This window comes from Callorhinus ursinus, unplaced genomic scaffold (assembly GCF_003265705.2).
Source record: "Callorhinus ursinus isolate GAN/ISIS: 27379988/994484 unplaced genomic scaffold, GSC_fseal_2.0 scaffold4, whole genome shotgun sequence".
Taxonomy (NCBI): Eukaryota; Metazoa; Chordata; class Mammalia; order Carnivora; family Otariidae; genus Callorhinus; species Callorhinus ursinus.
In genome coordinates this window covers 128,844,180-128,862,073 of record NW_027397066.1, presented here as the reverse complement: position 1 = coordinate 128,862,073, position 17,894 = coordinate 128,844,180, and the positions used below count along the sequence as shown (strand labels likewise).

The 17,894-nt window shown below is 38.3% G+C and overlaps 1 protein-coding gene across 3 annotated transcripts in view; it reads right to left on the bottom strand.

The window, feature by feature from the left end:
* MND1 (meiotic nuclear divisions 1) overlaps positions 1-17,894 on the bottom strand; it is a 73,917-nt gene that overhangs the window by 55,304 nt on the left and 719 nt on the right. For 2 of the 3 annotated variants that reach the window (XM_073891227.1, XM_073891228.1), the window contains exons 2-5: positions 17,315-17,402; positions 12,657-12,722; positions 8,212-8,269; positions 4,940-5,088 (exon numbers count right to left, since the gene is read on the bottom strand). In XM_073891227.1, the coding sequence (XP_073747328.1) occupies positions 4,940-5,088; positions 8,212-8,269; positions 12,657-12,722; positions 17,315-17,402 (361 nt within the window). The remainder of the gene's footprint in view (positions 1-4,939; positions 5,089-8,211; positions 8,270-12,656; positions 12,723-17,314; positions 17,403-17,894) is intronic. The other variant, XM_025874340.2, reaches the window with a different exon arrangement.

The following is a 17,894-nucleotide window of genomic DNA, read 5'->3' as shown; positions in this document are numbered from 1 at the left end:
AAGCAACTGTATCCATTTAGAATACCTGCAGCTAAAATAACAGAATTTTTGACTAAAACTGGATTAAACAGCCCAGAGGTTAGGCAGTCCAAGGCTAGTGCAGCATCTCAAAATGCCACCAGAGATCCAAGCCCTTTTTATTCAGGCTCTGACATTCTTAAGGATCAGGTCTTCATCCTAATGCTTGTTATTGTAGGGTTACAATATAATCTCATGTCTACATCACGGAAAAGAAGGGGAAAGGGTTTTGCCTTTATGAAGAAAGTAAACACTTTCCTACAGACCTCAAAGCTAGTCTTCCATTTACATCTCACTCATCAGAATTGTTTTCCATTGCCACTCTTAGTTGCAAGGGAGTGTAGGAAGATGAGCATTTTTTCCATAAGACACACTGCTGCCTCAACAAAGTGTTTTGTTAGTAAAGAAGAAAGGGGCAATGTTCATTACATAGAAAACCAGCAGTATGTGCCAAAGCAATACATTATATTATGGTAAAACCAAAAATATTATAGGTTTAGAGAAGGCCCCAAACACTGTAAGCTATGGGAGCTTGAGACAGTTTTGTTTTGTTTTTTTTTAAAGATTTTATTTATTTATTTGAGAGAGAGAATGAGATAGAGAGAGAACATGAGAGGGGGGAGGATCCGAGGGAGAAGCAGACTCCCTGCTGAGCAGGGGGCCCGATGCAGGACTCGATCCCGGGACTCCAGGATCATGACCTGAGCCGAAGGCAGTCGCTTAACCAACTGAGCCACCCAGGGGCCCGCTTGAGACGGTTTCTGAGAAGAGAGATGTTTAGAATTTGGCTAGGTAGGAAAGAAGGGCAAGGGACTTCTCAAAGGATAAAAGAACAAAAACATGAAGACAGAAAAATGCAGTAAGGCCTAAAAGTAAATTACCCTGTATAAAGTTTCTAATTTCATGATTAACTTTTTAAAAAAGTTGCTGAGTGATTAATATGCATGTTGTTTCCTAGCAGGGGAAAAAAAATGCAGCATCATGTTTAAGAGATAAAAAAAGGAGTAAAAGGATCTGAACAGACATTTCTCCAAGGAAGATCACAAATAGCCAATAAACACATGAGAAGATGCGCAACACATTAGTCATCAGGGAAATGGAAAGCAAAACGATAATGAGATGCCACTTCACAACCACTAGGATGGCTAGAGTCAAAAAAGTCAGGTAATGATAAGTTTCAGTGAGGATGTGGTGAAATTGGAAGCTTCATGCACTGCTGCTAAGAATGTAAAATGGTGCAGCCAAATTAGGAAGAAGTCTGGAAGTTCTTCAAACAATTAATCATGTTATCATATGATCCATTAACTCCCAAGAGAAATGAAAACATATGTCCACACAAAAATTCATACATGAAGTTTACAGCAACATTGCATATAACAGTCAAAAGGTGGAAACAACCCAAATGGCTATCAACTGATGGATGGATAAATACAATGTGGTATATTCATACAATGGAATATTATTTGGCCATAAGAAGGAATGGCATACTGATACATACTACAACATAGACAAACCTTGAAAACATTACACTAAATGAAAGAAGCCAGTCATGAAAGATACACATTATGTGATTCCATTCATATGAAATGTCCAGAACAAGGAAATTTACAAGAAACAGAAAGTAACTTACTGAGGGGCACCTGGGTGGCTCAGTCAGTTGAATGTCCGGCTCTTGATTTTGGCTCAGGTCATGATCTCAGGGTCCTGAGATCAAGCCCCGAGTTGGGCTCCACTTGCAGGCTGCTTGAGAGTCTCTCTCTCCCACTCCCTTTACCCTCCCCCAGCTCACATGCACAGGTGCTTTCTTGAATAAATAAAATCTTGAAAGAAAAGAAAAAAGAAAAGAAAAGAAAAGAAAGAAAGAGAGAGAGAGAAAGAAAGAAAGAAAGAGAGAGAGAGAAAGAAAGAAAGAAAGAAAGAAAGAGAGAAAGAAAAAAGAAAAGAAAAGAAAAGAAGCTTACTGGTTGCCTACAGCTAAGGAGGGGTAGGTAGGCTGCTACCACTAGGTCCAAACCACCATTACCTCACAGCTGGATTATTCCAATAACTTAACCTATTTCCCTGCTTCCATTCTTTGTCCACTAATGGATTACAAGTGCCTAGAATAGTGTCTGGCACACAGAGGACAGTAGGTATTCAGTAATTTTGTTGTTATTATTCTGACTCCAAGTCCTGTGCTCTTTTCCAGTTTTTTTCTCTCGATTTTGTAAATATCTAACCTGGTAGGAGAGAGAGTGCTACTCAGCATTCAAACCCCCTTCCTATATCAGGGAATTGCTGGTGCCAACAGGAGGGAGCTACCTCCCATCATAGAAACTAGAAACCCCAATTATTTATTTCCCCAGTTCCCCTGGCAACTAGAGTGTGGGCATGTAACCCAGGCTTGGCCAATCACATGTACTTCCCAAAACTGTGATTGGTAGCTAGGACAGAAGTTTTTCATTTTTTGAGGGTTTTTTGGGGGGAGGGAGGGGGGCAGCAACAACATCTGCTTCTTTAGCCAGGGTCAGGAGCACCAGTGGAATCATCTTCCACTGGTCAGCAGCACTGTCAATAGAGCTAGGTGCAGAGGTCATGGCATGGCTCTGGGGCAGCAGAATCCTCACCACACAGGTTTCACGGCGTGACTTTGGCTGTGGTCTGGCTGTGCACCTTCCCTCAGTTCCTGCCTACTTTTAGAACTGGGTTTCTAGCCTTTCCAGTGATTCTATAAGTCCATCTTGTATCTTCTAATAAATTCCTTTTCTGCTAAACTCAGCCAGAGTTAGTTTGTGTTGCTTATAATTAAAAACACAGACAGGGCACCTGGGTGGCTCTGTTGGTTAAGTGACTGCCTTCGGCTCAGGTCATGATCCTGGAGTCCCAGGATCAAGTCCCGCATTGGGCTCCCTGCTCAGCAGGGAGTGTGCTTCTCCCTCTGACCCTCCCCCCTCTCATGTGCTCTCTCTCTCTCTCATTCTCACTCTCTGAAATGAATAAATAAAAAATCTTAAAAAAAAAAAAAAAAAACACAGGCAGACTGAGGGCTGCCTACAAACTTTGACCTTCTTAAACCCAGGAGCAACATTTTAAAAAAGTGGTGTTTCAGAATTTTCCTGTGAAGAAATGTAATCTCATATTATCTCCAAACAGAAAAAAATTCATCTCCTTTACTATTCCTGATTAACGTTTCCTATTCCTGTTATCTTCTAAAGAATCAGGATTCTTCCTTGCCTCACCCCAAAACAAGTCCATAGCCCATTTCCCTAAAGTTCCACTTCTTGCCTACGCTGTAAATTCTACATGATAATTCACCCCCTCAGTTGTATAATAAAAAAATAAAATTAAAATGTAGTGGAATCTTGTAATACAGACTAAATACATGTTCTTGGAAGCAACCAAGATTTTCTGTAATAGCTGAATGAATAAACAAACCAGCACATCTATGCAATGGAATACTGTTGAGCAATAAAAAGAAATGAGCTACCAAGCCACCAAAAGACATGGAGGAAACCTAAATGTGTATCAGAGTCAATCTGAAAAGGCTACAGACTGCATGATTCCAACAATATGACATTCCAGAAGAGGCAAAACTATAGAATAGTAAAAATACCAATGGTTGCTAGGGATTAAGGGAGAGGGAAGGATGGACAAATAACTGGAACACAGGAGATTTTTAGGGCAGTGAAACTATTCTGTATGATCCTGTAATTGTGGATAGGTGACATTTATGCATTTGTCAAAATTCACATAACATACAAAATGTGAACCCTAATGTAAACTACAGGACTTTATTTAATGACAAGGTATCAATATTGGCTCATCAAATGTAACAAATGTATCACACTAAATACAAAATCACTTTTCAAAAGTTCATGATATGCCATTTTACTTTAATGAAAGACCTATACTAGTACCTATTTTTGCTAACTAAAAGAAATCTGAAGAGTTTTTTGCTTTTACAAAAAAAGATAAAAAGCAAAAATAGTGTTTCAGTGTTCATTTTGCAGCGAACCACTAAAGAGGGAGCATGCACCCACATCAGTGAGAGCGGCACCACCAAGCTCCTTCCCTGGGAACTACACTCAGCATCTCAGCATTAAGCTCCACACCTCTGAACTGTATCAATGAGCATCTGTGCTTTATCTTCATTTATTCTGTGCATCTGTTAGCAAGATGTGTCCTACGGGTATCAGAAAAGCCTAAGAGAGGCTGCTTATGGGGTTCAGAAACACTTAAAAATTTTTTCCACATAGATTAACGAACGGTAATTGCTTTTTTACTCTATGCCATTTTAGCTTACAAAAGGCTTCACAGGAATGCTCCACTTTTGGATAGTGGAGAACTCTTCAGTTGACCACGGAAAAATGCAGAGGTTAGGGGTGACCCTATGCAGTCAAAAATCCACATAGAACTTTTGACTCCCCCCAAACTTAACTGCTAATAGCCCACTGTTGGCCAGAAGCCCTACCAATCACATAAACAGTTGTTTAACACATATTTTGTATGCTATATGTATTATATACTGTATTCTTACAATAAAGCAAGCTAGGGAAAAGAAAATGTTAAGAGAACATAAGAGAAGATACATTTACAGCACTATATGTATCAAAAAAAAAAATCCACGTAGAAGTGGACTCGGGCACTTTAAACCCATGTTGTTAAAGAATCAACTGTATTTGGGAACTCTTTGTACCTTCCCATCCATTCTGTAACCCTAAAAATACTGTAAAATAATATCAGGGCATGTGGGAGGACGAAAGTTAAAACATTCTAAGCTCCTTGTATTGTTTAGGAGAAAGAGATCTTGATTATCCTTAGATTTTGAGTCAAATAATGCATGTTAAAAACTTAATGGAAGCCACTAAATGAAAACAAGATTGAATAAAACAAATTTCTTTCTTACAAAGCACATCTGCAATTTTTAACTGTGGTGGCTTACCTGAGATTCTAGAACCTCCAACTTGCGTTTCCTCGCATGAAGAGCTTTACTTGGAAAAGCCCAGTAATAATTAGATGTTCCAATCCTCTCACAGTCAACCATACCATCATCAACTAAGCTTTGAAGGACTTCTTTCACTGACATAGCGGCTAAAAGAGATCATTTTTAAAGACTCTATTAAAACACATCATAAATACAATTAAAAGGCTAAAAACTGAAGATAACACTTGCAACAAATATTACAGATAAAGGGTTAATAAATTAACAAAGAGCTTTTAAAAATAACAACTACAAAAAAGACAAACACGTCAATAGAAAAGCAAAAGTACATCAATGGACATCTACAAAATATACAGTTAATAAACAAAAATGTTCAACCCCACTAATAATTGAAGAAATGCAAAATAATGCAATGCGATATGCTTTCTTGACTACCAAACTAAAAATACCTAAAAAATATAGTAAAGCATTCAGGGTAATGGGTTCTCTCAAGATGGGAAGAAAATCTGGCAATATGTATTCATGCATGCCTCTTATGTAGAAATTCCATTGTTATAAATTCGGTCAAAGAAAATAACGATGGACATGCACAGGGATGCTTGTCAAAGCACTGTTTTCAACAGCAAAAAATCGGAAACTAGTCCAATACCTGGACTTTTAGAAGTACTTTATTGTGATGGGATACTATGTAATCATTAAACTTATGTTATAAAGTATTTAATGGCATGGATATACATGCATTCAAAATGTATTATGTAGAATTATAAAAAAAATTAAGTTAAAAGACAATACACACTAATTAGACGGTTATTTTTGAACTGTGGGTAAGAGGCAATTTTTATTTCCTTTTTTGTTCATTTTTCTAAGGTTTTTCCAAAAATGAACGTGTATTGCCTTTTTTGCTAAGAAAACTAAAAAAGAAAAAAAAAACTTGTGAACTGAATGTTATGGTTAGGAGTAAGACCAAAAAAGATCAGAAAGAAGCTTTAAAAAATAGCATATAAAAATGTAAAGTCGTATTTCATAACTGTTTGAAATTCATGAATTCTCACTATTAAGTAAAACTGTACCGAGAAATTATCCATATTTTAACGTCCACTTCAATTTTTCCTACAGCAGATCCCCAAATGTAACAAAATCTATTAGAAAACTGAAGATTTAATAAATTAAAAAAAAATCAACACCAAAGGTGCAAACCATTCAACCTCACTTATAAAGAAGTACAAAGTGAAATGAAATGTCAAGGATTCTAAAAATGAAAACACAGTTCTGAGAAATCAATGTGAATATAATTTGGTATAACCTTTCCTGAAGGCACTTTGAGAGTACATATTAAATGCCTAAAACCACAAAAGACCCTACTTTCTTTTCTTTTTATTTCAAGTGTGGGATTTGAACTCATGACCCTGAGATCAAGACCTGAGCAGAGATCAAGAGTCAGATGCTTAACCGACGGAGCCATCCAGGCGCCCCAAGTCTCTACTTTCTATTCTAGTTCTAGGAACATTTCCTAATGAAGTAGTAGGAGATGTGGAAAAAAAATTTATGGGTGAGGAGAGAAAGGGATGAATAGATGGAGCACAGAGGGTTTTTAGGGCAGTAAAGATACTCTGCATGATACCATAATGATGGATCTGTGTCATTATACACTTATCCAAACTCACAGAATGTATGACAGCAAGGGTGAATCCCACAATAAACCATGGACTTTGGGTGATTACAATGTGTCAACTGTAACAAAGGTACCACTGGTGAGTGATGTTGACAACCAGAGAAGCCATGCATGTGGGGAGGAGCAGGAAGCATGTGAGACATCTCTGTACCTTCCTCTCAATTTTGCTGTGAACCTAAAACAGCTCTAGAAATTAGTTTTTTTAGAAAAAAAATTGTAGATAGCATGTTACACATTGATTTCAGCAGCAAAATTTGGGAATAATCTGGATGTTCAATAATAGTAATAGGCTAAACAAATTATGGTACAGTAGGTGGTCACAGAATGAAACATTAGGAGATACAGATGATGTAAATCATGTTTTTAAAAAAACAAATGACATAGGGAGATGCAGATGATCTAATTTTATATGAAAAGATACATGAACACAAAACTGCACATGCAGCGTGGTTCCTCTGGAAAAAAAAAGATATATGCATACACAGACAGATAGAACCTAAGAATAAGACATCAAAATATACCAAAATGTTAACAGAGGTAATCCCAGAAAAGAGGGCTTATGAACAAATTTTATTTTGATTATATACTTTATAATTTTCAAATCTGTTAAAATAAACACATACAGTTTATACAAGGAAAATAAGGTTTAAAAAATAAATATATCATATGTAGTGGTGACGCTTCAAAAGATAACTCCCAAAACCTGTGAATGTGACCTTATTTGGAAAAAGGGTACAATTAAAGATGACAGAATGAAATCATCCTAGATTTAGGGTGGGTCCCAAATCCAATGACATATGTCCTTATAAGAGACATAATGGGAGAAAACAAAGGGGAAGTCTATGTGAAAACAGAGGCAGAGATTAGAATGATGTGTCTATTAAGCCACACACTGCCAGCAGTCACCAGAAGCTAGGAGAGACGCATCAAATAGATTCCCCTTCAGAATCTCCAGAAGGAACCAACTCTACCAACACCTTGATTTTAGACTTCTGGCCTCCAGAACTATGAGAGAATAAATTCTATTAACACACCAAGTTGGGGGGCGCCTGAGTGGCTCAGATGGTTAAGCGTCTGCCTTCGGCTCAGGTCATGATCCCGGGGTCCTGGGATCGAGTCCCGCATCGGGCTCCCTGCTCCTTGGGAGCCTGCTTCTCCCTCTCTCTTTCCCTGTCTCTCATGAATAAATAAATAAAATCTTTAAAAAAAAAAAAAAAAAAGACACCAAGTTGGGGTAATTTGTTAAACAGCCATAGAAAATTTAATATACCATGTAAAAATACAAAGTCACATCTAACAAATGTCAGAACATACATGAAGTTTTTACTTCTTTTGAAGTAATTATACCTATAAATAAATGTGTGTGTTTGTGAACGGATGTGTGCGTGCTTGTGTGTGCAGGTGTAAGTATGCATGCATACTCCATTTTAAAGTAGACACTCCATATACGAGAATCATGGCCATGGTCCAAAGACATCACGGAAGAACTCTTACAAACATTCTTCATCTCTAGAAATTTATGTTTTCATAGAGTGAAAGTCTATTGCAGAAAAGATGACCAATAGTTCCCAAAATATCTCAGCACATCTTTGATACTCACTAATGCCTTTCTCTTTGGGAGCAATCTTCTCCATGTCTTTTAGTTGGAACACATCTTTCTGTTTAAAAAGAGATGAAAAAATGTATTTATCTTCTACTATATATTTATATTTACCATAATTATATTAATAAAACATTGCACTACTAAAGCTGTGTCTGGTAATGAACAGTGCAACAGAATCAAGCATTTTAGAGTTAGAAGAAACTGCAATTATCTTGTTTGATACCTTCAACAGAACTTAAAAGGGACAGATTTTGCATAACATACAACACTTTAAAGTAACTGGAGAGCAGAATGTAAAGAACATCTTTCCAGTGAAGTATAAAAATTACTTATGAATTCTTTAACATGAGATAATCATCTCCTCTGACACTTTAAGAAAACACAGTGATTTGCTTAGCATATATCATATGCAGCAGATTTAGCAGTTCTAACTAAAAGCAAAACAGACAACTGTCAAGATTTGTTTCCATTTAAGGTTTCATGGAAAAGCTATACCTAAACAATAGGAAAATTATACAATTCATGGCTGCCTATCAATGATTCACCTATACAGGTGGCATGTCCACCACATGCAAAGCAAAACATTATGGGAAGAGGGGCGCCTGGGTAACTCAGTCGGCTCAGGTCATGAACCCAGGGTCCTGGGATTGAGCCCACATTGGGCTGCTTACTTGGCAGGGAGCCTGCGTGTGTGTGTGTGTGTGTCTCTCTCTCTCTGCCTGCCGCTCCCCGTTTGTGTGCTCTTTCTGTCAAATAAGCAAATAAAATCTTAAAAAAAAAAATTATGGGAAGATAAACATGTAGAATATTTAATCTTGCTTGTAGTTGGAAAAAAAAAATCTATGTAGAACGATCCTTTCTTTTTTTTTAAATTTTATTTGTCAGAGCGAGAGAGAGAGAGAGAGAGAGAGAGAGAGAGCACGCACAAGCAGGGGGAGTGGCAGAGGGAGAAACAGGCTCCCTGCTGGGCAGGGAGCCCAATGCAGAACTCGATCCCAGGACTCCAGGATCATGACCTGAGCTGAAGGCAGACGCTTAACCAACTGAGCCACCCAGGCATCCTGAACACTCCTTTATTCTTACACTAAGCCTTGACTGAAGTGGTGAAAAAAGCTTAGATAACCAAAGTGAAATATTTGAAAAGACTCAAGTATTCGGTAATTATAACAGAATTATTGTGATTGTTTTAATGGAAATCTAGGATCTATTTCTTCTAAAATAAACTTGAAAAGGTAACTTCAATAGGATGGAAATTAGACTTCATAAAAATTTAAAACTTCTGCTCATGCAAGGTCACTGTTAAGAAAATGAAGACAAATACTGACCAGAAAACAATATTCACAAAACATACCTGACAAAAGCCAGGTACGCAGCACGTATAAAGAACTACTTTAAAGTGAATTTCCTCCGCTCCCCCAAAAAATGAACATATAAATGAATAAAGGAGTGGAAAGATGAATATATATATGATTAAGTAAAATCGGTTTTTTTTAATGTATTTATTGAGAGAGATAATGATAGAGAGCATGAGAGAGGGGAGAGTCAGAGGGAGAATGTGGGGCTCGATCCCGGGACTCCAGGATCATGACCTGAGCCGAAGGCAGTTGCTTAACCAGCTGAGCCACCCAGGCGCCCAGTAGAGTAAAATGTTAATGGTAGAATCTAGGTGTTGGGCATATAGGTATTAACTGTAAAATTCTTTCATCTTTCATAATAAAATATTGGAAGAAGTAACTTCATCTCACTATGCTTAAGATTTAGTAAATTAAGGAAAATACTGTCATCGGTCTTAAGAGTGTGAAATCAATTTTTGCACGTCTGTAAATAAAGATAATACTTTAGGGTCTCAGGAAACATGCAATAAATTACTGCCTTCAGGCCTCTCATGCATTTTTAAAAAATCAGTTAATCAAATCTATTTGCAAACATTTTAGATGCCCTGAAAAAAAGAACATGAACTCACTGAGACATCTGCCTATACGTGATCATCAAGGAAGAGCTCTGGACATACTGGCTGCCCCGGAGGGGTTGCTGTGTAAATAAGTGGGCTTGCAAAGTACTAGCCTCAGAACTAAAATGTGGTCCAGAGAAAATGGTCTTAAGGAAATATTAGTTCTCCACAGTATTAAAGAGAGGTAATAAAGGAGAGAGAAACATAATGGGCTCTAGCTCTTTATATATATACATATATACACATATATATAAACATACATATTTTTATGATTTATAAAACTTATATTTAAATAAATAAAACCATGTGTAAGATACCATGGAAGGCACATAGTTATAAAGCTAGACAACTTTTAATTAAGTACTTATGACCTGGACATTGTAATGATTTACATGGATTATCTTATTTAACCCTCATACCAACACTGTCAGCTGGGTACAAGTATTACCATCCTCTTTAATAGAACAAGGAAACTGAGACATAGGTCAAGTATCTAAAGTCACAAAACTATTCAGTAAAACAGATTTCAGGTGCAAGTGCTCTCTCATTTAGCTATATTGCTCCCATGCTATTCTTAAGTTTTTCTATTAGCAACTTCAAACACACACACAAATGAATATACAGGAATATATGAACTGAAATCAATCAATATAATCAATTTTTAGCTTAATGTAAAAACTCAATGACTACTGAACTTATGGAAGCTGCTAATAACACTCATCATATCATTAATTGATAGCAGGGTTGAAAAATTTTCAATCTGAAACAGCCAATTTTGATACTTGAGAAAATTAATAATATCATAAAGGACAAAATAATTTCCCCCATCACTCTCCCCAGCTTTCCACTGCCTAGTAAGAATTAAATCTATTTTTCTCGCTGAGACCATAGGAAGAATATTCAAACTCAGTAGAATAGTCATAATCTTCACGTGGAAACTTCATCAATTTATCTTTCTAATCATCATTCTTTTTTTAAAATATTTTATTTATTTATTTGAGAGAGAGAGAGAGAGAGAGAGAGAGAGAGAGAGAGTGTGTGAGCAGGGGGAGGGGCAAAGGGAGAGAATATAAAGCAGACTCCGAGCTGAGTGCAGAGCCCAATGCTAGGCTCAATCTCACAACCCTGAGATCATGACCTGGGCTGAAATTAAGAGTCAGAGACATATAACTGACTGACCCACCCAGGCGCCTTTTCCTACTCATCATTATTGATGTGATACTCTCTTCTGCCAGTGACTTTTGGTAAGTCATTGCAGGCAGGTAACATTAGTAAGATTCCACTCAGAGGGCAGTTTTTAAAACAAAGGTCCTGAGAATGTTTTGCTGAAAACATGCATTATCAAAATGAAAATGTCAAGTATTATTATTACCTTATTAATTTCATATTCTACTTTGCCATTTTCTCCCAACTTTTTTTTTTTGTTCAAGATTTTATTTATTTATTCATGAGCGACAGAGGTGCGGGGGGGGAGAGAGAGAGAGAGAGAGAGAGAAGCAGAGGGAGAAGCAGGCTCCCAAGGAGCAGGGAGCCTGATGCAGGACTCGATCCCAGGACCCTGGGATCATGACCTGAGCCGAAGGCAGACGCTTAACCATCTGAGCCACCAGGTGCCCTTCTCCCAACTTCTTAACACCTGTATATAATCAAAGTACCCAGTAGGTTGGGGCCGGACTAGACTTTGAAGGTCCCATCAAGTATTAAGTTAAGACACAGGAAGTTGAAGTTAGTGTTTTTTGTAGGCCTAAGATTTAGACTTGAACCTGGAAGCAAAAAAAAAAAAAAGCTACGTATAGCAACATAGTAAAGAAAACAGCCAGCCTCTAGAGCCAGGTGCCTGGGTTTGAATCCTGGCTCTGCCACTAAGGACTTGAAACTTCAAACATATTTCCTGTTAGTGGAAGGTACAAATATCTGGAATAAATTAAGGTGGCCTATGTACCATGATATATGTGTCACAGTACAGACAGATTTATCAACGTAAAGAGGCAGCATTTAGCCCTGCCTCTAAAATCAGATGGTCCTCCCGGGATCTGAATCCTAGTACTACCGCTTTTATTTTTTGAGATCCAGAGTGGTATCTTAGGCTGTGTCTCAGATGTCCTCATCTACAGAATGAGGATCATAACAGTGTTGATCTCATAGAATTAAAAAGGATGGAATCAGATAACCTACACCAAGTGGTCAGAACAATGATTGGCACCTAGGAAGCAATCAGTAGATGTCAATATTATCATTTCCAAGCAGAAAGGGGACACAATCAAATACATGCTTCAGAAAGATCATTCTGGACAGAAGTGAACATTGGGGTAGGGTTCTTTCTTACTCCGTAGCTTCACAGAAATAAAAAATGTTTGCAGAATTTTATCCATTCTTCAGGTAATTGATCAGCATTGATATCTAATGCAAAAGGTACAATTAAATACTGAATGACATACCCTTATGGAGAAAATTACATAAAATACTAAAAGTCTTATAGAAAATAACTCACCGTCTCAAAAAATATTTCCATCATACGGGCTCTCTTCTCCTCTGCACTCAGTCCTTTTTTCTTTGACTAAAGCACAAAAGTAAAAAAGTAAACACTGCATTAAAAAAAAAAGACACTGCATTTATTTATTTTTAAAGATTTTATTTATTTATTTATTTGACAGAGACAGAGAGAGAGAGCACAGATAGGCAGAGCGGCAGGCAGAGGGAGAGGGAGAAGCAGGCTCCCCGCTGAACAGAGAGCCTGATGTGGGGCTTGATCCCAGGACACCGGGATCATGACCTGAGCCGAAGGCAGACGCTTAACCGACTGAGCCACTCAGGTGCCCCAAGACACTGTACTTTAAAACAACTTGGTCTGAAACATTACCTGAAATGTTATGGTCTTGTCTGCCAATGGGTTAGATAACTCTAAAGACTCATTTTTAACTGCTACATGCCAAGCTTTGTGATTGGTGCTGCCAGTGTAGTAATAAGAACTGTGGTTGAGATAGAGCCTGGCAGTTTACAGAAATTCAATATTTATCAAATGATCCAATGATAAGTCACGGTATTTATCTTCAAAAGACTTACAACCTCACAGAGAAAACAGACATAACTAATAAACGATGAAGAGGTCATTGCACAAATTGCTACCAAGGACAAAAAGAATTCTACCCTGGGGAAGGCTGAGGACTATGTAGGAAGGCCAGAGACAAAAAGGATTTTGGAAAGTTGAGAAATGGTGAGAAGGCGTCCCAGGCAGACCACACACAGGCACGATGTTATGGAAGTACATGGAATGCTCCAGAAAGACAAGCACTCAAGGGATGACTGCTGTGTGGTACATGGAGAGGGAATGGCAGGTAAGGCGAGAAAGGTTGTCTCGGGCCAGACCATGGGAGGCTGACTGTCCAGCCCAAGGGAATGGCCGTTATTCTAGACAAGGAGAAGCTACTGAGCAATGTGTAAAGCAGGAGGGTGACAAGATTAGAGTTACATTTTAGTAAGATAACATTTAGTAGCACTGTGGAGAGTAGGCTGGAGGATGGAAAAACCTATCCAAGTAGAAAGTGGAAGCCTACTGCAGATTACTATTATTCTATAATTATAGTTCAGCCAATTTAAAATTAATTAACATGTAACTAAAGTCTGTTGATAATGAATTTTACTACATATTGTATTTAGAATATATACATAAAGGTGAAATACAAAATTTTTTTAAAAAGCCAAATCCCCTCAATGTGAAGATTCACAGAAAAGAACAAAAGAGAGAACTATCATCTCTAATAGAGAATTCCACACTAATGTTTAAGTGATCTGCATCTTTCTCAAAAATCACACCAGATTATGAGGCAACATAAACTGTTTAGCAAGAATTTGAAACACTTTACACCACCCAAAAAAGCAGACATAAAACACAAAGACTGAGCCTGTCTAACCAAATACTCCATCAGAAAATGAAAAGTCTACAACAGATGGGGAAAAGCATTTCAAATTGCCATTCTGAATACAAAGCAGGGTACACGAGTCTTCATTCTACTTACACAACCTACAAACCCACTAACTCATTTTCTCAGCAATAAAATTATTAGGTGTTCCTTGATGAGTTGTATGGGTAAAATAAGTAGGCATAAAGTGGGTATTTCTCTTTTTTGTCTGTCCGCTCTCAAACACCGCGGTTCCCCCGGGTTCTCTATTGATCCCCAATCTCCTCACGCCTTTTCTTCCATCTCTGCTGCCTTTACCGTTTTAACTAACACTTACGCTGAATCCTCACATCTTTGCATCAGCCTCTGAAGTATGCTCCTGAGCTTCCATCTCAAGTATCTACCTGTCTGCTGGACAGACTTCAAACTCAGAGGGCTTAAACTGAACTCTTCTTCTCCCACATCTACTCCCCAAACCTGCTGTTCTAGATCTTGAGCTCAGTTAGATACCACCTTGTTAGCCAAGCCAGAGGCCTGGAGGTCATCCCAGGTTCCTTCACTCCTCTTACTCCACATCAGACCAATCACCAAGTTCTGACAATTTTAGTGCTTAACTATTTCTCAAATCCACCCTGTCTGCTCCATCCCTACAACCCCGACCTCAATTCCGGCCTTCATTATGTGTTCTGTCTCCTGCAACACACCGGTAGGCAAGCCCTCTGGCCACAATTTGTCTCACCCTCTAAGTTCACATTCCACCCTGCCAAGAAGCAAATCTAACCATGCTTCTCCCTTGCTTAAAAGCCTTCAGTGGCTCTGAACCACCGTGTCTTTAAAAAACTGTTCCATCTAAAACACCTGCTGCTCTTGCCTATTCAAAACTCCAGAAAGTCTCCCAAGGCTTAGTTTAAGCATTCTGAAAAAGAGAACTCACAGAACAGTCTGAGTGTCATTCCATGTGTTCCCAGAACACACCTCCATCAAATCAACTGGTACACTTGTCTTTCTCAGCCGACTGAAAACTTCAGAACATGCACCGCGCTTGCCTTCCTAAAGCTTAGTACTAAATTAGAGCAGACACAAAGGCCAGCCCTTGACTTCAAGGCCATTTATCTAAAGCCGTAAAATTATCTAACCCTAAAATTTGAGACTGTTCAAGACTCCCAAATCCCACAACACCCACCGCACTACCATAAATACAACACAGGGTAAATTAATAATAAAGACTTCTGTGATAACCATTTATTGCCTTTCTTGGAGAGATAAATCACAGAAATCTCAGGTAGGCAAGCTCCAAGAAAACATATAGATCTATTTCACCAAATCCAGAGTCGAGAGCCAGCATTCAATACTGCTTTAATTAGCCTCCTTTTCGCACTGGCCTCAGCAATATCAGAATAAACCAAGCATGAAATTCACACCCAGTTAAGAAGGCTCTTTTGGGGGGCACCTGGGTGGCTCAGTCGTTAAGCATCTGCCTTCGGCTCGGGTCGTGATCCCAGGGTCCTGGGATCGAGCCCCGCATCGGGCTCCCTGCTCGGCGGGAAGCCTGCTTCTCCCTCTCCCACTCTCTCTGCTTGTGTTCCCTCTCTCGCTGTGTCTCCCTCTCTCTCTGTCAAATAAATAAATAAAATCTTAAAAAAAAAGAATACCTGAACATCATAACCAGTAAGGCAAATTTAAAAAAAAAAAAAAAAAAAAGAAGGCTCTTTTGGCTCATTTCTCTAGTCCAGTGGGATTCAAACTGCCATTAGAACCATCTCAAGAGCTTTTAAAAAAGACTGATGCCAAGGCACATGCCATATGAATTGAATGAGAATCTCTGAGACCGGACCTGGGCATGCATGTTTTTAAAAGCCTCTCCAGGTGCTTTAACTGGTCCCAGGATTGAGAACACTGCTCTTCACACCCCAGAATCTAGAGGCGGGTCAGGGGCACTGTGGGGCAGTGAGGATCCCTTTAGGACTTTGGTCTGTGGCTGCATCAGTGGAAAACAGATCCAAAGCTTTAGGAAAGGCTCCTAATGTTTTGGTATTAAACAGCTCCCTGGAGAGACTCATGGGCCCCACAAGAATCTGCCACCCAGAAGCAGACAATGAGGAGAATTTAGTGTCCAGGAGGCACACAGTTTTAGGAAAGCTCTTATCACTCAGTTCAGTAGCTATGAAAGTCACTCAAGAAATATGGATGAGCTATAACATCCATTTACTTTGTTTCCGGGTTAATTCATTCATTAGTCTCTTTTATGACTAGAAATAGTTTTTATAATTAACCACAGTAGGACAGTATCACGGCCAGAATTAAAATAACTAATGTAAAAGGATGACACGCTAATTCATATTTAGAAATTTCTCCAAAAAAAATCAACAAGGTCTCATTTAATACTTAACATTAAAGAAAATCTGCTGACAACGTAAGTTAAAGATGCATTCAAATGAGTAAGTAAGGGGACTCAAGACTTGACCTGAGAACAACAAAGCTTCCCGGCTGACGAACATACAGCTATCCCCACTTTTCAGACGACCTACATTAGTACCTGCTTTCACTAATCAAAAGAAATCCTAAGAGCATTTTCACTTCTATGAAAAAAGGCAAAAAGCAAAAATAGTGTTCAGCGTTTGTTTTTGGAATGGCTCCACCACGCTCCTTCCCTGGGAACTACATTCAGCATCTCAAGCATAAGCCACTACGGCTTTGAACGGTGTCGGTGAGCATCTGTGCTGTACCTCAATTTATTCCGTGCATCTGTTAGCAAGATGTGTCCTAAGGTATCTGAAAAGCCTGACAGGAAAAAAAAAAGGTTTTTTTTTAAGCCTAAGAAGTTATTTTTTTGGGTCTAGGAATGCCCAAAATTTGTTTCCATATAAATTAATAATTGCTTCTTCACCTTATGCCACTTCAGATTATGAAAGGCTTCACAGGAACACTACTTTCAAAGAGTGGGAAAAACCTGTATTGTAAACCACTTAAAAAAAACCATACATCTAAGGAACCTTCTCCAATTAGGAGTTACAGAATTCCTAAAATCCACCCCGTTTACCAATTACAATAAAATTCTGAAAAATTAAAAATAGATATCTGTTGCCCTCAAACATGGCAGAGTACACTGCATTTCTCCAATTCCAAAAATATGCCTGGATTTATAACTGTTTATTCATGAAGTCTAACCAAATCAAAACAAACAGCTATTAATTCATAATCAGGAAAGAGAACAAAGGGTTGTCTTTGGTCAACATAACACTAAACTTACTTCTTGAGCAGACATTAAAAAAAATTGGATGTATCTCAAAGTTTTATTCTCATTTTTTTCATGTTTCTTCATTATCGGAGGTAAGCATCTGAAGGTAGTTAACAGCATATTACCACCGAGTATTATAAGGTGATTCACATGTAAAGAGAGATTAGGTAAAAGGATAAAGTTAATGCATTTGTGCTCATAGTTCTCAGTTGTACTAGGCCAGTAACTATGAGAAACATGCAATCCCGCAGCACTGGGAACAGATTTAAATGTGGTCCTGTTGTGTCTGAGCCCATTTTATGCCCAGGTGGCTGCATCGTTAGTTTAACCACAAAGAAGCCGTTATCAGTTGTAATTACATCTGGACAAGTATCTTCAAATAAATACCGTACAACCTAGATCCTTGCCCAGCAAAATAACGACCACTTAACTAAATTAAGATATTAAAATCTTAGATCCATTTAATGAGATGTTGATTCTCTGCCAACAGAAGCAGAAAGAATGACATGAAACTGAAGGTTTATGAAAATGATGCGACCAGGTGGAAAACATTAAAATCACCAAGATAAAAAGGTCGATCTGGAATCTCACA